The sequence below is a fragment of the Triticum aestivum genome, chromosome 5A, assembly GCF_018294505.1.
Source record: "Triticum aestivum cultivar Chinese Spring chromosome 5A, IWGSC CS RefSeq v2.1, whole genome shotgun sequence".
NCBI classification, from domain to species: Eukaryota; Viridiplantae; Streptophyta; class Magnoliopsida; order Poales; family Poaceae; genus Triticum; species Triticum aestivum.
The window spans coordinates 456,075,199-456,095,271 of record NC_057806.1 but is presented as its reverse complement, the minus strand read 5'-3'; the positions used below and the strand labels follow the sequence as shown (position 1 = coordinate 456,095,271).

At 44.8% G+C, this 20,073-nt stretch overlaps 1 protein-coding gene across 1 annotated transcript; it reads left to right on the top strand.

The window, feature by feature from the left end:
• Positions 1 to 12,953: 12,953 nt before the first annotated feature.
• On the top strand, positions 12,954 to 17,947 carry LOC123107158 (probable protein phosphatase 2C 69). The gene is made up of 9 exons (XM_044529162.1): positions 12,954 to 13,384; positions 13,868 to 14,039; positions 14,478 to 14,631; positions 14,696 to 14,759; positions 15,324 to 15,431; positions 15,641 to 15,766; positions 15,850 to 16,109; positions 17,237 to 17,439; positions 17,592 to 17,947. The coding sequence occupies exons 1-9, from the start codon at positions 13,196 to 13,198 to the stop codon at positions 17,594 to 17,596; spliced, it is 1,281 nt and encodes a 426-aa protein (XP_044385097.1). The 5' UTR covers positions 12,954 to 13,195; the 3' UTR covers positions 17,597 to 17,947.
• Positions 17,948 to 20,073: the final 2,126 nt, after the last annotated feature.

Here is a 20,073-nt window from a genome sequence, read left to right as displayed (position 1 = left end):
GTACGCTTACGCGAGACCGGTTCTCCCGACGTGCTTTGCACATAGGTGGCTTGCGGGTGACAGTTTCTCCAACTTTAGTTGAACCGAGTGTGGCTACGCCCGGTCCTTGCGAAGGTTAAAACAGCACCAACTTGACAAACTATCGTTGTGGTTTTGATGCGTAGGTAAGATTGGTTCTTGCTTAAGCCCGTAGCAGCCACGTAAAACTTGCAACAACAAAGTAGAGGACGTCTAACTTGTTTTTGCAGGGCATGTTGTGATGTGATATGGTCAAGACATGATGCTAAATTTTATTGTATGAGATGATCATGTTTTGTAACCGAGTTATCGGCAACTGGCAGGAGCCATATGGTTGTCGCTTTATTGTATGCAATGCAATCGCGCTGTAATGCTTTACTTTATCACTAAGCGGTAGCGATAGTCGTGGAAGCATAAGATTGGCGAGACGACAACGATGCTACGATGGAGATCAAGGTGTCGCGCCGGTGACGATGGTGATCACGACGGTGCTTCGAAGATGGAGATCACAAGCACAAGATGATGATGGCCATATCATATCACTTATATTGATTGCATGTGATGTTTATCTTTTATGCATCTTATCTTGCTTTGATTGACGGTAGCATTATAAGATGATCTCTCACTAATTATCAAGAAGTGTTCTCCCTGAGTATGCACCGTTGCGAAAGTTCTTCGTGCTGAGACACCACGTGATGATCGGGTGTGATAGGCTCTACGTTCAAATACAACGGGTGCAAAACAGTTGCACACGCGGAATACTCAGGTTATACTTGACGAGCCAAGCATATACAGATATGGCCTCGGAACACGGAGACCGAAAGGTCGAGCGTGAATCATATAGTAGATATGATCAACATAGTGATGTTCACCAATGAAACTACTCCATCTCACGTGATGATCGGACATGGTTTAGTTGATTTGGATCACGTAATCACTTAGAGGATTAGAGGGATGTCTATCTAAGTGGGAGTTCTTTAAGTAAATTAATTGAACCTAAATTTATCATGAAACTTAGTACCTGATAGTATCTTGCTTGTTTATGCTTGATTGTAGATAGATGGCTCGTGTTGTTGTTCCGTTGAATTTTAATGCGTTCCTTGAGAAAGCAAAGTTGAAAGATGATGGTAGCAATACACGGACTGGTCCGTAACTTGAGGATTATCCTCATTGCTGCACAGAAGAATTACGTCCTGGAAGCACCGCTGGGTGCCAGGCCTGCTGCTGGAGCAACACCAGATGTTATGAACGTCTGGCAGAGCAAAGCTGATGACTACTCGATAGTTCAGTGTGCCATGCTTTACGGCTTAGAATCGGGACTTCAACGACGTTTTGAACGTCATGGAGCATATGAGATGTTCCAGGAGTTGAAGTTAATATTTCAAGCAAATGCCCGGATTGAGAGATATGAAGTCTCCAATAAGTTCTATAGCTGCAAGATGGAGGAGAACAGTTCTGTCAGTGAGCATATACTCAAAATGTCTGGGTATAATAATCACTTGATTCAATTGGGAGTTAATCTTCCAGATGATTGCGTCATTGACAGAATTCTCCAATCACTGCCACCAAGCTACAAGAGCTTCGTGATGAACTATAATATGCAAGGGATGAATAAGACTATTCCCGAGCTCTTCGCAATGCTGAAAGCTGCGGAGGTAGAAATCAAGAAGGAGCATCAAGTGTTGATGGTCAACAAGACCACTAGTTTCAAGAAAAAGGGCAAAGGGAAGAAGAAGGGGAACTTCAAAAAGAACAGCAAGCAAGTTGCTACTCAAGAGAAGAAACCCAAACCTGGACCTAAGCCTGAAACTGAGTGCTTCTACTGCAAGCAGACTGGTCACTGGAAGCGGAACTGCCCCAAGTATTTGGCGGATAAGAAGGATGGCAAGGTGAACAAAGGTATATGTGATATACATGTTATTGATGTGTACCTTACTAATGCTCGCAGTAGCACCTGGGTATTTGATACTGGTTCTGTTGCTAATATTTGCAACTCGAAACAGGGACTACGGATTAAGCGAAGATTGGCTAAGGACGAGGTGACGATGCGCGTGGGAAACGGTTCCAAAGTCGATGTGATCGCAGTCGGCACGCTACCTCTACATCTACCTTCGGGATTAATATTAGACCTAAATAATTGTTATTTGGTGCCAGCGTTAAGCATGAACATTATATCTGGATCTTGTTTGATGCGAGACGGTTATTCATTTAAATCTGAGAATAATGGTTGTTCTATTTATATGAGTAATATCTTTTATGGTCATGCACCCTTAAAGAGTGGTCTATTTTTATTGAATCTCGATAGTAGTGACACACATATTCATAGTGTTGAAACCAAAAGATGCAGAGTTGATAATGATAGTGCAACTTATTTGTGGCACTGCCGTTTAGGTCATATCGGTGTAAAGCGCATGAAGAAACTCCATACTGATGGACTTTTGGAACCACTTGATTATGAATCACTTGGTACTTGCGAACCGTGCCTCATGGGCAAGATGACTAAAACACCGTTCTCCGGTACTATGGAGAGAGCAACAGATTTGTTGGAAATCATACATACAGATGTATGTGGTCCAATGAACGTTGAGGCTCGTGGCGGATATCGTTATTTCCTCACCTTCACAGATGACTTAAGCAGATATGGGTATATCTACTTAATGAAACATAAGTCTGAAACATTTGAAAAGTTCAAAGAATTTCAGAGTGAAGTTGAAAATCATCGTAACAAGAAAATAAAATTCCTACGATCTGATCGTGGAGGAGAATATTTGAGTTACGAGTTTGGTGTACATTTGAAAAATTGTGGAATAGTTTCGCAACTCACGCCACCCAGAACACCACAACGTAATGGTGTGTCCGAACGTCGTAATCGTACTTTACTAGATATGGTGCGATCTATGATGTCTCTTACTGATTTACCGCTATCGTTTTGGGGATACGCTCTAGAGACGGCCGCATTCACGTTAAATAGGGCACCATCAAAATCCGTTGAGACGACGCCTTATGAACTGTGGTTTGGCAAGAAACCAAAGTTGTCGTTTCTGAAAGTTTGGGGCTGCGATGCTTATGTGAAAAAGCTTCAACCTGATAAGCTCGAACCCAAATCGGAGAAATGTGTCTTCATAGGATATCCAAAGGAGACTATTGGATACACCTTCTATCACAGATCCGAAGGCAAGACTTTTGTTGCTAAGTTCGGAAACTTTCTGGAGAAGGAGTTTCTCTCGAAAGAAGTGAGTGGGAGGAAAGTAGAACTTGACGAGGTAACTGTACCTGCTCCCTTATTGGAAAGTAGTGCATCACAGAAAACTGTTTCAGTGACACCTACACCAGTTAGTGAGGAAGCTAATGATGATGATCATGAAACTTCAGAACAAGATACTACTGAACCTCGTAGATCAACCAGAGTGAGATCCGCGCCAGAGTGGTACGGTAATCCTGTTCTGGAAGTCATGCTACTAGATCATGATGAACCTACGAACTATGAAGAAGCGATGGTGAGCCCAGATTCCGCAAAATGGCTTGAAGCCATGAAATCTGAGATGGGATCCATGTATGAGAACAAAGTATGGACTTTGGTTGACTTGCCCGATGATCGGCAAGCAATTGAGAATAAATGGATCTTCAAGAAGAAGACTGACGCTGACGGTAATATTACTGTCTACAAAGCTCGACTTGTCGCAAAAGGTTTTCGACAAGTTCAAGGGATTGACTACGATGAGACCTTCTCACCCGTAGCGATGCTTAAGTCTGTCCGAATCATGTTAGCAATTGCCGCATTTTATGATTATGAAATTTGGCAGATGGATGTCAAAACTGCATTCCTGAATGGATTTCTGGAAGAAGAGTTGTATATGATGCAACCAGAAGGTTTTGTCGATCCAAAGGGAGCTAACAAAGTGTGCAAGCTCCAGCGATCCATTTATGGACTGGTGCAAGCCTCTCGGAGTTGGAATAAACGCTTTGATAGTGTGATCAAAGCATTTGGTTTTATACAGACTTTTGGAGAAGCCTGTATTTACAAGAAAGTGAGTGGGAGCTCTGTAGCATTTCTGATATTATATGTGGATGACATATTACTAATTGGAAATGATATAGAATTTCTGGATAGCATAAAGGGATACTTGAATAAGAGTTTTTCAATGAAAGACCTCGGTGAAGCTGCTTACATATTAGGCATTAAGATCTATAGAGATAGATCAAGACGCTTAATTGGACTTTCACAAAGCACATACCTTGACAAAGTTTTGAAGAAGTTCAAAATGGATCAAGCAAAGAAAGGGTTCTTGCCTGTGTTACAAGGTGTGAAGTTGAGTAAGACTCAATGCCCGACCACTGCAGAAGATAGAGAGAAAATGAAAGATGTTCCCTATGCTTCAGCCATAGGCTCTATCATGTATGCAATGCTGTGTACCAGACCTGATGTGTGCCTTGCTATAAGTCTAGCAGGGAGGTACCAAAGTGATCCAGGAGTGGATCACTGGACAGCGGTCAAGAACATCCTGAAATACCTGAAAAGGACTAAGGATATGTTTCTCATATATGGAGGTGACAAAGAGCTCATCGTAAAAGGTTACGTTGATGCAAGCTTTGACACTGATCCGGACGATTCTAAATCGCAAACCGGATACGTGTTTACATTAAACGGTGGAGCTGTCAGTTGGTGCAGTTCTAAACAAAGCGTTGTAGCGGGATCTACATGTGAAGCGGAGTACATAGCTGCTTCGGAAGCAGCAAATGAAGGAGTCTGGATGAAGGAGTTCATATCCGATCTAGGTGTCATACCTAGTGCATCGGGTCCAATGAAAATCTTTTGTGACAATACTGGTGCAATTGCCTTGGCAAAGGAATCCAGATTTCACAAGAGAACCAAGCACATCAAGAGACGCTTCAATTCCATCCGGGATCTAGTCCAGGTGGGAGACATAGAGATTTGCAAGATACATACGGATCTGAATGTTGCAGACCCGTTGACTAAGCCTCTTCCACGAGCAAAACATGATCAGCACCAAGGCTCCATGGGTGTTAGAATCATTACTGTGTAATCTAGATTATTGACTCTAGTGCAAGTGGGAGACTGAAGGAAATATGCCCTAGAGGCAATAATAAAGTTATTATTTATTTCCTTATATCATGATAAATGTTTATTATTCATGCTAGAATTGTATTAACCGGAAACATAATACATGTGTGAATACATAGACAAACAGAGTGTCACTAGTATGCCTCTACTTGACTAGCTCGTTAATCAAAGATGGTTATGTTTCCTAACCATGAACAAAGAGTTGTTATTTGATTAACGGGATCACATCATTAGGTGAATGATCTGATTGACATGACCCATTCCATTAGCTTAGCACCCGATCGTTTAGTATGTTGCTATTGCTTTCTTCATGACTTATACATGTTCCTATGACTATGAGATTATGCAACTCCCGTTTGCCGGAGGAACACTTTGTGTGCTACCAAATGTCACAACGTAAATGGGTGATTATAAAGGTGCTCTACAGGTGTCTCCAAAGGTACATGTTGGGTTGGCGTATTTCGAGATTAGGATTTGTCACTCCGATTGTCGGAGAGGTATCTCTGGGCCCTCTCGGTAATACACATCACATAAGCCTTGCAAGTATTGCAACTAATGAGTTAGTTGTGAGATGATATATTACGGAACGAGTAAAGAGACTTGCCGGTAACGAGATTGAACTAGGTATTGAGATACCGACGATCGAATCTCAGGCAAGTAACATACCGATGACAAAGGGAACAACGTATGTTGTTATGCGTTCTGACCGATAAAGATCTTTGTAGAATATGCAGGAGCCAATATGAGCATCCAGGTTCCGCTATTGGTTATTGACCGGAGACGTGTCTCGGTCATGTCTACATTGTTCTCGAACCCGTAGGGTCCGCACGCTTAAGGTTTCGATGACAGTTATATTATGAGTTTATGAGTTTTGATGTACCGAAGTTAGTCCGGAGTCCCGGATGTGATCACGGACATGACGAGGAGTCTCAAAATGGTCGAGACATAAAGATTGATATATTGGACGGCTATATTCGGACATCGGAAGTGTTCCGGGTGATTTCGTAGAAAACCGGAGAGCCGGAGGGTTACCGGAACCCCCCCGGGAGAAGTAATGGGCCATATGGGCCTTAGTGGAGAGAGAGAGGGGCAACCAAAGGTGGGCCACGCGCCTCCTCCCCCCTGGTCCGAATTGGACTAGGAGAGGGGGGCGGCGCCCCCCTTTCCTTCTCCCTCCCCACTTCTTTCCCCCTCCTAGTAGGAGTCCTACTCCTACTAGGAGGAGGACTCCTCCTTGGCGTGCCATAGAGGCCGGCCGGCCTCTTCCCATTGATCCTTTATATACGAGGGCAGGGGGCACCCCTTGACACACAAGTTGATCCACGTGATCATATTCTTAGTCGTGTGCGGTGCCCCCTTCCACCATAGTCCTCGATAATATTGTAGCGGTGCTTAGGTGAAGCCCTGCGACGGTAGTACATCAAGATCGTCACCACGCCATCGTGCTGACGGAACTCTTCCCCGACACTTTGCTGGATCGGAGTCCGGGGATCGTCATCGAGCTGAACGTGTGCTAGAACTCGGAGGTGCCGTAGTTTCGGTGCTTGATCGGTCGGGTCGTGGAGACGTACGACTACATCAACCAAGTTAACGCTTCCGTTGTCGATCTACAAGGGTACGTAGATCACACTCTCCCCCTCTCGTTGCTATGCATCACCATGATCTTGCGTGTGCGTAGGAATTTTTTTGAAATTACTACGTTCCCCAACAGTTGGGAGCTTTCTAGAGCGGGCAGAGGCTGCTCTAACCAAGCTCACCCTTGTGTCGGTTATGTTGTCGACTGCTCCGACGCCGTGGCCTCCTGTCGTTCCTAGTGTTGGTTCCATGGGAGACAAGGGGACGGAGCTCTTCGGTTGTTTCTCCCCTTGTATTGGGGTCAGTTCTTCACCAGTGTCTTTGCCCCTTGTGTCGGCTACTGCTGAGGGCGAGGCCATCGCCGGGGTCATACCCCTGTGCTGCAGATCATGCCTGAGCTTCAGCAGCTATGTGTGAGACCTGCTTCGTCTCTGTCTGTGGAGCATATGGAGGTCGACGCGCCAATGACCTCGTGTGAGGGACATGATTCACCTTTGTCATGTGAGCAACTGGAGGCGCCTGAGTCCATTGTGTCGGTGGCGCCTGAGCCCATTGTGTCGGTGGTACCTGTGGCTGATGATGTTGAGGCAGTCAGTATGTTGGCGCCCGATCCTTCAGCACCCAGCCAGCTGCTCGCCTTTGTGGACCGTGGAGGTTCCAACGTTGCGGTCACCGACTCGCATGTGGCCGTGAGGCAAGAGGCGTCTGTGCGCGACAAGGTTGATGATATTCCCTTTCAGATTGAGATTCATAGTTTGCTCAAACGTTTGGAGAGGGCTAGCCCTGGATCTGACAAGACGATTGTGGAGAAGGCTCTCATAAGCAAAGCAAAGAAGAGTGGCACCAGAGGAAAGGCGTCCGCAGCAGTTTGATGACTCAGTGGATTCTGGTGATGACCGTGGTCTTCAGCGAGGTACTCTCGTTGGGGTCTTCTTTGCGATGTAATAGTGTTAGGGTTGATGGTCGTTGCATGTTGGGTTTGGTTTTCGGGTTGATCGTGTGGTTATGGGGTTGCATGTTATGTGAATAGTCCACATGTGGATTTGTATCGGTTTTCGCCCGGCATTTTGTTAATTAACTGGGCAATTTTTTCTGCTTAATTAATCGATGAGGCAAATCTTTTGCCTTCATTTCGAAAAATAATAATCTGACTCTAGAAGTATTCGTCACACCCCCTTCGATGTCCACTGTTGCCTGGAATACGGAGAATTTCAGGACTGGAGATGGTGTGACAAACGCTTCGTGATTAGATACTGAAGGTTCCTTGGTCTTTGGGGACCTACTGCTGAACAAGAATGTGTCAGCGTCACTATTACTTGATGTCTAGAGAAATGAGTTTATGGCCATAATGATATCATACATGCGGTGGGAAAGGTGAAAGGCTACTTACGATGAATCTATATAACTTTGGCTAGAGCATGTTGCGTGCAATACCAACCCTATTGACACAGGGAAAACCATATCGGCGGACCCATCTTCACGAATTGGTGAGAATTTGAGGAAGAACCTGTGGGGAATGAGAAGGAACACAAGAAAAACTAGCACAAAATTGACACACAAGTTGCAACACAAGATATACATGGATAAATCCTTGATTCCAAATATCAGAGAGTGAGAGAGAGAGTTCTTCCCCAAGTCCTGACCAGGGTTTGATATCTTTGGAGGAATCTTCACCCGAATGTATCCTTGATACTCATCAGAGTATTCTCCCTCAGGAGGACGTGGATTAACTGAGCTCGAGCTCATATAAGCTCGGGTGAACAGTAAAATCTAAAAAAAATCAAACACTTTTGAAAAAAAATGTGGCAACATTTCACAAATGTCTTATATTCTTGCAAAATTCAATCATAGAATGACATTCATATAAGTCGTGAAAAAACAGCACTCCAAAAAAAACTTTGAGATTTTTTTTATCACGACTTCCACAAATGTCATTTCATGATGAAAATAGCATTGAAAACATTTGTCAAAGCGTGTCACAATATATTTTTTCCTAATTTTTGGAATTTGTTTTCTTAATCGAATTTTACTGTTCACCCGATCTCATGTGAGCTTGAGCTGAGAAGGGCACTTTCGCCCTCAGGAAGCCTTTCCCCCCATGAGTAGCCATCTCCACAAATGTAAGAACTCGACAAGTAAAGCTCTTTTAGTTTTGGATCTAACCTTTGTTTGAGGAGGTGACGAAAAGGTAATATAGTTCTACCGTAAAGGGATAAGTGGGAAGGGAAAGAACATGCGCCCAACCCAAAGTCACCGCGCGCATGCATGACCAAAGTTTCAGCGCAGCTTGTAGGTTCGGTAGGTGGGGGTTGTCAGAAGTTCCGGGTAGTTCACAATATTACACGCAGATGGCAAAAGAAAAGTTTTCGAATAAAAATGAAAAATGATTGAACATCACTAGAGACTATCATATTCTCCGTGACCTAAAGATTTCTCACAGAAAACGCACAAAGAAAATTGCATGATCTCTTGGTCTTTCAACAGGAAGCTAGTGGTCGGCTTCGAGCCTTCAGTGGCCCCTCGTCCAAACCTTCTACGGCCATTCAATAACAAGGCTTAACTGTTCATTTATATTCACAAAAAGGCTTAATTGTGCGTTCAATAGAGCTTTACAAAAAGCGTCCCCGAATAATCATCAGTCGGATGTGATCGCTGATCGGTAGCAATTAACAAAACCATAAACTCCTCATACGGTACGCAACGCAGCAACGCAGCATGGGACACGCGTCTGGAGCGTGCAAGCGATAGTCGCCTCAAGGCATTCTCCATGGCCTAGATGTTAATCGTGGGCTTCCTCACTCTCATTCGAATCTTTCAAAACCGAGCTAGCCATAAGGCCATAGTAAAAAATTCTATGAATTATGTTTATCTTGGTACTCATACTAAAATGACCGTATGCATCTTTAGTTCATGCAGAGGTCAGGGAAGTAAAATTCTTTCCTAATTTTAAAAGGTACCCTATTTTTTTAGAAAAACCCGCTCGCGTCGCTCTCCCCCTAGGGCGACTCCCAGAAACTTAGCCGCAGTCGCCAAGAACTCCCTCCGCCGCCGCCGGGGAATGCCGTCGAGCTAAGCCCGGGGGGCGACGGCGGTAGCGGGGGATCTCCTCTCTCACGCGTCTCCGGGTTGGGGCGGGACCCCTAGGCATGTGGTGGCACGGCTGATCTGGGTTCTGCGGCACGACGGATGGGTGCGGCAGGTGGCGGATGGCCGGCCCGTCCTCGGACGACGGCGGCTAGGTGCGTCGGGCGGCCCAGCCTCGGACGGTGGCATGGTTGCGGGCGCAGCGGCCGGCCTTTTTGGGCGGCAGCTGCGGTCGGCGGCGGCGGCCAGCTAGGTTGCAGTGGCGTGCAAACTGCCTTTAGATCGGCGGCGGCGGCATGGAGGGCCTGGTGGTCTCATCGGCGGCATCTCCGGTTATATTTGTTCTGACTGATGCGACCGCCGGTGGTGCTCATCTCTTCCGTCACAGGTGGTCGTCCTGAGGCTGGGTGTCCGGATCTCCGGATCCGTGATCCAGTACTGGCTGCGAGTCAGGGAGACATAGTTGCCGGTGAAAACCGAGCCGACGGCGGCGATCTACGTCGTTACCTTGATGAAGGCATCGTTGTGTGACTTATGTCGACCCACTCATACTGCACTGGAGGACACCCTAGGATCTGGTCTTCCAGATCGGACGATGGCGGCACTGCGGTGGCGTTTCTCTTTTTGGTGCATCGTTTGTGGAGCAGTGCTGGTGGTCAGAGGCAGGAGGTGGAGCGGCTTCGCCTTGCACGGAGCTTTAGTGGAGATGTCAAGTCATGCCTGACCGACAGGTGCTACGCTTTGTCATGCCTGGTCGGCAGGTGCTACGCACGACAGATCTTTCAGAGACTTCAAGCTGTGTCGGCTGGTGGTACTTGGCGGCATGGTGCTGAGGTGTACCGGCAGCGACCGCGACGTGCTCAGCAGTTCGCACACAGGGTGACGGTGCCGTTGGGCGCCGTGGTGGCGTTGACGGCAACTAGACTGGGCAAGGATGATGCGTCAGTACAGATCTGAAGATGAAGTGGTGGCAGTTGGCGGCGGCGGCATCTGAGAGCGCGCCGGACCGGTGTGTGCCCATACCCGAAAAGTGGCTTGGTTGGGGCCTCAGGTCTTAGATGTTAGGCTTGCCAGCGAGGTATGTGGTATTAGGCCCGGACTATCAGCATTTCTTCATCAGCTGGATAGGAGTAGCGACAGTTGTCGCATAGACGATGGCTTTAGACTTGTTGTTATATTTCTTTGTGAGGTCATTGATGAATAATAAATAAAATGGCTGCATACATTACCCAAATACAGTGGTCGGGGATGATCCTCCTTCTCTAAAAAATATAAAAATAAGGCCATAGTAAATAACCAACGGTGATTAAGATTCACATCTGTCCTTTTTTTGTGCAGCGTTGGCTCGAAGATTATTATTTTTGCGAGAAACTTCTGATCTACTCATCAACTATTAAGATAGTACAAAGAACATTAAAAGTAAAATTTGCATCCAAATTCATAGACCACCTAGCGACGACTACAAGCAGTGAAGCGAGCCGAGGACGCGCCGCCGTCATCACCCCTCCCTCTTTGGAGCCGGACAAACATTGTTGTAGTAGACAGTCGGGAAATCGTTGTGCTAAGTCCCCATAGGACCAGCACACTAGAACAGCAACCGTCGCCAATGAAGAGAAACGTAGATCGAAAGGATCCAACCTGCAAACACATAGACGTTGAAGAACGAAGACCATATCTAGTCGATCCACCGAAGACGAATGCCGACCGGATCCCACGAGATCCGTCGGAGTCAGACCTCCACACGCAACCATCACCAAGATGAGAACTGGGCAGGGAGGACCTTATCCGATCTTCAAGAAGCCGCCATCACCTCGTCTTCTTGAGCATGTCACAAACCCTAACAAAACTAAAAAAAGCACCTAAAAATGGAGCCTTCCTGCCGGCAAGGACCGAGATCAGCCGTGCCAACATGGTCCAAGAACCATAGGAGAGAGGCACGGAAACCTTAAATGTGAGTTCGCACGAGGGCAGAACAAAGGCGTTTGCTCTAGGATTTGGCCTATCTCTTGCACATCAAGCGGGCTACAATCGCCTTGTTATTAATTCGGATAATATGAAAGTCACTCATACAATGAAGAATAAATGACTGTTATTTTTTGGCTTGTAAATTTTTTCTTACTAGTTTTGAACATTGTAATAAGGAAGCGAATAGGGTGCCTATGAACTTGTTAGGTTAGCGAAACTTTCAGCGACAAAAGATTGGTTTGAGGAGCCCTTGGATGAGATTGTATTTCTCCTTATAGACGATGTAACCGTTATTTGTAATTAATAAAACTTTGTTATTATTCAAAAAAAAAAATTACAAGATGGCAGCTTATTTAGATGTGGGTCGATGAACCAGCAGCTCACGTTTGTATCCGTCGACATTTTGAGAATTGAATAAGCACGTTGTTACTAAAGAAACTGTCTTTGGGAGACAAAAAGATTCAAAACCGGAGTGTTGATGATTTGTCAAAAGTAAAAAAAAATCTGAACCGTTGAACCCGTCGGCTGATCCTTTCAAATCTGCCGCATCGAGCGGTGGAGCACGCCTCCATCATTGCGACACGGGTTTTATTGCAGAATTATTTTTGCAACACAGGTTTTCTTGCAGTATTTTTTTTGCAACAACTGTTTGTTGCATTCTTTTGACAACTGAGGTCTTGTTGCAGAAAATTTCTGTAAAAGAGGTTTTGTCGTAAAACATAGACCCATCGAAGACCATTGCAACATCATATATGTTTTAGAAGCATAGCACCTGTTACAAAAACGCGTCCGCGAAGGATGATGTGCGGGCCTCACTTGAACGCGTGTCATGCAGGGGAGGTGATGGATCCGTTTCTGGTGATGGTAAAGCGTTTCCAATAATAAGAACGAGAAAACAGTTGAGGTCCTTTCGCCGGCCACGCTGGCCACCACCTCCCCTCTCGCCGGCGCCGCTCCGCACGTGCACCTTCACCTGACCCCGTCAAAGACCCGCACCACCCCGTCCGATCGAGGCCGAGCAAGCGACAGCGCCCGGCCGGCCGGGCCGGCCGCCTCTCGGGTTCTCAGACCCCCCGGCCCCACCCGTCCACGCACGCATCCTCCAAGCCCCACCTGGCCCGGAACAAGAGAGGGACGCACCAGAGCAGAAACTAACGGAACGGAAACAAAACAGAGCTGGCACGAGTCAAATCATAACCGCACTGCGCGTTTCCGCACCCGATAAAATCGCAAAGCATTCGTGCCCCTCTTCCCTCCCTTCCCTCCCTCCCTCGATCGCCCCCTTCCGCGTGGCGCCCACGATCGCGCGCGCGCGGCCCACCAGCGGCGGCATTCCGCGTGGATTTTGTCCTCCCTCCCTCCCTCTTTCCGTTACGGGGGCGAAGCGTGGGGGGCGAGCCGTTGGATTGAGCGCTCTTCCTGGGAGGAGGAGGGTTTGGGGGGGAGGCAGGCGATCGGTGCGGCGGCGCCATGGCGATGGCGGCGGTGCCGCTCGGCGTGCTGCTGCGGCGGGAGGTCACGAGCGAGCGGATGGAGCGCCCGGACGTGCTCTGCGGGGAGGCCAGCCGCAGCCGCAAGGGCGAGGACGTCACGCTGCTCCTCGCCGACGCTGGCCAGCGCGTCGCCGGCGACCCCTCCACCTCCTTCTCCGTCTTCGCGGTACTGCATTGCCCCGCGCCCCCTTCCCCTGCCCATGCCCATGCCTGTCTCTTGAGAGTCGAGAAGGTTACCCGGAAAAAATAGAAGGTTCTAGAATACCCGCCCAGAATTGTGCGACATGGAGGCCACTCCTCCAGTCTCCTGTACATGATTGACACCCAGCATGTTTTTCTCTGTCGCGTTTGGCAGCAGAGCTGCCATGCCTTTTTGGTAGGGTTCAGAATATTTGTTGGTCGTCTGCACGTAGGCCGCTAGTTCATGACCAAGAGTGTTTGGATCCTGCTACGTATGAAAACTTACTCGTAGTAAAAAACACACCACTAGGAAATATTACCTTTGATCCAAATGATCTCGTGTCTTAATCTTATTGTCGGGTTGACTGGCGCCATCATTTGATTTATTTAGTGGCTTGGCTGGTCATTTTTTAATCCGGGTGGTGTGTTTCTGTTGATTGATCACTGACTCACTGTGTCATGTTTATAGCTGTTTGATGGCCACCATGGATCTGGAGCGGCCATATACGCAAAGAACAATCTGCTCAACAATGTCCTGCGTGCTACCCCTTCAGGTTTGACCAGGGATGAGTGGCTTGCAGTGCTTCCACGTTCACTCGTTGCAGCATTTGTCAAGACAGATAAGGATTTGCAAGCCGCAGGTAAATCAGGCCTATCCTTGTTTACCTTGTTCATGTAAAGTTTCCAGTTCCTTTAGGAAATAGGCATACACTGTAGTTTTTCATATGACTGTTCGTTAGTGCGCATGCTGTTACTGTTTATTTAGGCCATCTTGTGAACTTGGAAATGTTCCTGATCCTTATGGCAATCGAACTATTCCTGTCATCCTGTGGAATTCATGTATTCCAAGCAGGGACTTTGCAGTTTGTTTGTTGTCAAGGACGAAGTAAAGTTGTATGAACCATTCATAGTCATTCTAGTTGGTTGATTAGATATTACACCATCAGATATGTTCTTCAGTTAATTGTAGTGCTAGGCCGCGTGGTTGAGACAATCGTGCTTTTGTTTAATTTGTCTTTCTTAACACCTCGAGTGATGGCTCTCTTTTATCTTCTGAAACAGTCTTTTTGCCGTTTCAGCTGAAAGTTCTGGTACAACTGTGACATTTGTGATAATAGACGAGTGGGTTGTAACAGTAGCATCAGTTGGTGATTCGCGCTGCATACTAGAGTCAGCTGATGGTTCACTATACCATTTGTCAGCTGATCATCGCTTTGACTCCAACCGAGATGAGTAAGTTCTGCCTTTGAGGTAATTTGTTGAGAATTGTGCAGTTTATGACCTGTTCGTTTTACAGGGTGGAACGTGTAACTGCATGGGGAAGCAAGGTTGGAAAACTGAATGTTGTTGGTGGTCCAGAGGTTCGTCTCTTTTACTTTTAATACGTTGTGCTCTTGAGTTGGGATGTGCGGTGTGGATGCATGGTGTTACATGTTACCAATCTGATAGTTCTCATTTTCTGTAGTAACCTGCTAACCATCTGTTTCTTAATAATTCTCAAATATGTTGTGTCCTACTTGCACCTGACATCACTGTTAAATTAAGTGCCTACCAAACAATGTCTTAGCTTATGATATAATGGGACTAAATTTCTTGTGCTGCTGATTTTTTCAGCCATTAGGTAATTCCTATTTTTGGCTGCGCCCTGCAGATTTTATTTAACAACTCTTGTTGTTGTTCCCTCTCTGTATTTTCCGTGGGCATTGATGAATATTGAATACTTTGGTTGCGTGTAAACCTCTACCGAGTTTGTATTCCAAGTTTGTTTAATTTAGAGAATGTTCATCTTACATCCATTGTATCATCAATGTCTAACTCAATTCTTATGTTTGTTTGATCTACTCTTTTATTGGATAATCTGGTCACTATTTGTTTTGCTTGCTATAATCATTTCTGTCATTGAAATTTATCATGTACATTTTCAGGTTGGTCCTTTAAGATGCTGGCCAGGTGGTTTGTGCCTATCTAGATCAATTGGGGATATGGATGTTGGTGAATGCATCATCCCTGTTCCTCACGTGAAGCAAGTGAAGGTTCGCTCACTGCACCACATATTTCTTTTTTATTTTCAGATGTTTTTGTTTGGGTTCCTACTTATCATCAGATTTACTTTTAGATGACCTCTTCAATAATATTCCACAACATCTGTAATTCATGGTGTGATCTGCTTCTACGTCTCACCACTGCAGAGTGTAGTTCGCTGTGACACTATTTTGATTTTTCTATTGCATTTTTGTTGCAGCTATCCAATGCTGGAGGCAGAATTATCATTGCAAGTGATGGTGTATGGGATGATTTGACTTTTGAAATGGCTCTTGAATGTTCTCGTGGATATCCATCCGATATAGCTGCCAATCGAATTGTTAATGTAACTAATTTACAATCATTTCCATTGGTTAATAGACTCAAACTTCTGGCCCCTCATTTCGTGATATATTTTCTTATCTGAAGGAAGCAACCCTACCTCGAGGACTAAGAGATGATACTACCTGCATCGTGGTGGACATACTACCCCCAGAAAAACTAGCTCCTAGTCCTCCAGCAAAGTGGCAGGGGAAAACCGTACTCAATAATATGTTCCGTGTTGATCTGAAGAATAACATGTTCCGCCGAAAAAATTCAGATGCATCTTTTAAAATAGATAGAGAATATGCTGAGCCGGATGTGGTGGAAGAAATATTTGAGGACGGGTCTGCCATGCTTTCAAGAAGGTATGTTCTGTTAACCAATATTCTAGGCCTTTTTTCACTTGAGGTGCTCCCTCCGTTCTAAATTACTTGTCGCAGGTATGAATGTATCTAGATGTATTTTAGTTCTAGATACATCCATTTCTGCGACGAGTAATTTGGAACAGAGGGAGTACTAGATAGGAGCTCCATAACAGTTCTAAGAGAAAAGGACATAAATATTCCATTATAGAGCATTAGGATTGTCCATTGTGTTGCCAGACATGTACACTAGTATATACACCAACTTGAAATTAACCAAATGCTCAGGTAAATCATATTTTAATTAGTCATCATTTTTGTCTGGTGATTCTGATGGCCTGAGTTTTCTCGATTTGGCGGCCTTAAAAGCATCAATATAGCACTGTAGATCTGTAACATACTAGATGCCACTGAAAGAGACATTCGTTCAACTTAGGCTTATTAGTCTTGGATTTGTAGCTTCTCCAGTTACCTATATCCTGTATTTGATTGTCTCATATGGGCAACAAGCTGATATTGCTGTCTGCTAATAGTAGGAAATGAATTATTGGAAGCAGCAGATGAGTTGGCACTGCTGATTGATGGTGTCAGCCATGCAGCCCATTTATGTTCCATCGCATAGTTTCATTTTAATCCTCAACTTGTCTGCTGTTTCCTTTTCCAATCTCCACCACATTGGACCCTCTTCTTTTCTCTGGTCATCTACATATTGATGTCCTCGATCAAGTCAGAAAGACATGGTTGATGTGTATGAGTGGCATAGCGTAGTATCAATTACTCTTGCTAGCTTAGCAGTGAAGCTAAAAGTGTTCGATAGATGACTAAAATTCAGAATGCATATATTAGATGGGATGGTTACTTGTTTAGTTATGCAGCTGCAGTTTCAGACTGACTTCAATGCAGTGCAGCTCTGAGATAAACAGGAATGCACTAGCAACTACAGTTGATAGTTAAATTCTTATTGGGTTATAGAAGTTAGCATTTTCTTTGCTCAAGTTTACGAGACGATTCTAAGCATTTCACTAAACTGATACTCCATGCTGTAATGTGAATACGTCTTGCTTGTAACAAGCACCAATAGTTTTTCATATTATAATAATGTTGCTTTCTGTTTTGCTTGTTCCTTGCAGGCTTAGTACAGGATACGCACTTCGGAACATGTTTGAACCCTCCAGCTGTGCGATCTGCCAGTTTAGACTGAAATCTGGTCAGGGGATTTCCATACATGCTAACCCGCTGCAACACGAAAAAATGCAAGGTTGGCAAGGTCCTTTCCTCTGCCAAAGCTGCCATGAAAAGAAGAAAGCAATGGAGGGTAAACGGCGTCCAATAGGTACGATTAACGATCTCATCAGCTATCTTGGTTATCTAAACTATATGCAGTGCCTTTTCTCGAAGAAATATACACTGTTTTTATCACTAGTAGATATTGACAGCTATTTTGTAACCTGCTAATTTGCTCTTTTGGTTCTATTTGTTTTTCAGATTAGTCGACCGCAGATGCCTTCAGTCACGCGGAGCAGGCCTAATTGCTGAAACCATTCTTTGATAGACATTCCTTTTGTTTTCTTTACCAGGAACGTTAGTCAGTTGACCACATTTTTTTTTGTACATTGACCACTCTAGTCAAGCAGTACAAAGTATTCTTGACAAGTTAGGTTGGAATTTCATTGATCAGTCGGACCAACATGGGAAAGGGCACCCTTTTCAAATGAGAAAAGCATAGTCGTTAGAATTTTAGCTTGACTGTACAGGTGTCTAAAGGATCACTAATATTCTTTTTGTAGATGAGTTGAATGACGGTGGTTGAGAAAAAGAAAAGGTTTGGTGATTTTTTGAATGCTTTAAGCTTATCTGTGCATTTCCTTTTCTTCTGAAATCGATTGATAAGATATACTTTTTGTTCTAGAAGTATTAAATGTGAATGTGAAGTAGTTTTAACATCTGATGAGTGATGACGGAAGAGATGCCACATGCGAGGAAATGGCCGATGGTTTTATACATGATGTGGTGCGATGTGGTCTTGTGACTGGCGGTAGACGCGGGTAGGGAGACGTCTAGGTGGCGGTTAACAGGTGTAAGAGCATCTTCAACAGTTGCCCAAAAATAGGGCATAACCGCTTTTTACATCATGAGGGAGCAAAATCGCTGCTTCAATAGGTGCCCTATATGCAAAAGAAAATACTCAAAGAATAGTGCAGTTGCAAAATACTTGGGTGACTGTAACAAACTTTAGAGCATCTGGGACCACATAAAACCAGAAGAAAACACGTGTTTTACATCACAATGTTGCTCCACCGGGAGCCCTAATTTTAGGGCATCAATTTTAGGACAACTGTTTGTGATGAACATTTTGGTGTTGCAAATTTTGCTCCAAGCCAACTTTGATGACCTAAATAGGGCTAGAGATGCTGTAAGGAAGCGTTGGTTGTCACTCGAGAAAAGAAGGGCTGGAGTGGAATCAGGTGAGGAGGGCTGAGATGACTGTGCAGTCAAAGATAAACAAAACAATTTTAGAGCATGACTTTTTAAGGATTATAAGGCCTAGCTAGCAGATCTCTCAAACCAATAATGTCGCACGCCGAGCAAATACGCGGAAGGGCCTTACGGCGGGTGCGCGAGGGCCAGCCGTGTGGTCTGCCCAACTGCCGGCATGATGTCGCACGCCGAGCAAAGCCGCGGGAGCACCTTTTCTTTTATTTTTTTGTGGGTTCTTTCTAGGTTTCGAATTTTGCTTGGTTTTCCTTTTTGTGTGTGTGTGTGAGGGGGGGGGGGGGGGGTCTTTCTTTACGGTTTACATCTGGCAGAAGTACGTGCTTGCTCAAGCAGAGTTACGCTTCCTCGTGAAAAATACAATTGTGCTTGACGGTGAAGCACAAACTATAATGTGCTTCTGTGATTTTTTTATATGGATTTCCAACTTTTTTTACTTTTTTTTTCTCTTCGGGTTTTTGTCCTTTGTTTTTGTTTTGTCTTTTTACTGCTTGAAACACAGTTATGTTGTGTGATAAACTGTGTTACCACAAAGTGAAGACAAAGTGAAGCACATATGTACTTCCGTGTGAAGCACAAGTTACTACTAGTCGGAAGCACATATTCGTCTCGAAAAAAAAGTTTGTCGATACCTATCAACATGGAATATAGTTTAAAAAATCTCAACACGAGAAACACAATGGTGAAAATGGTTCGTGATTTTGATGACGATTCAAGAGATAAAACGTTTTGAAAAATGAAACTACGAAAAAAAAACACATTGCAACTATCCTCCGTTGGCCACATTTTTTAAGATAGTCCACTGTTCTAAAGGCAACAAGAAATCTCACTTTGCAACTATGCAAGAATATGTTAGAAAGGATGTTTAGAGAGCCTTTGGTGTGCTTCGACGATGCATTGTGATTGTCCGTGGACCTTCTGAGTATTGGAAGCCTAGGACCTTCTAGAACATCATGACAACATGTGTGACCTGGCATAACATGATCATCAAGGATAAGAGAAAGGACTGGCATGCCTCTTGGTATCCCTTCAATAGACACCCAGTGGAGCCAGAACATAACCCAAACATGATCAAAGCCGCCTTCCTCCAAGAACCCCGAAGGATCGAGAACCGTCAAGCTCATAACTGACTTTGAAAATATCTTATCGAGCAGTGAACACCATTGTTGCCTTCATAACACTTGATTCTTGTGCTTTTTTTTACCATGTTTATTTGGATTTTGAGTTCAATTGGACCGTCTGTTGTATTTGAATTTGCATGGTTATGTTTGAGAATATTAAAATTTGCTATCTAGTTGAATTGTGTGTTCTTCAACTCTTACGTATTGCACTAACGTGTTGTGATAAGTTTGAAAACGGTTGGATGAACGTGAAAGTGAATATTTTTTTAAGGGGATAAGTTTTAGGCGATCTGCCAGCTGAGAAAAGGTTTTATCCCTTTTTTTGACTTTTTAAGATAGGGAATGAGTTTTAG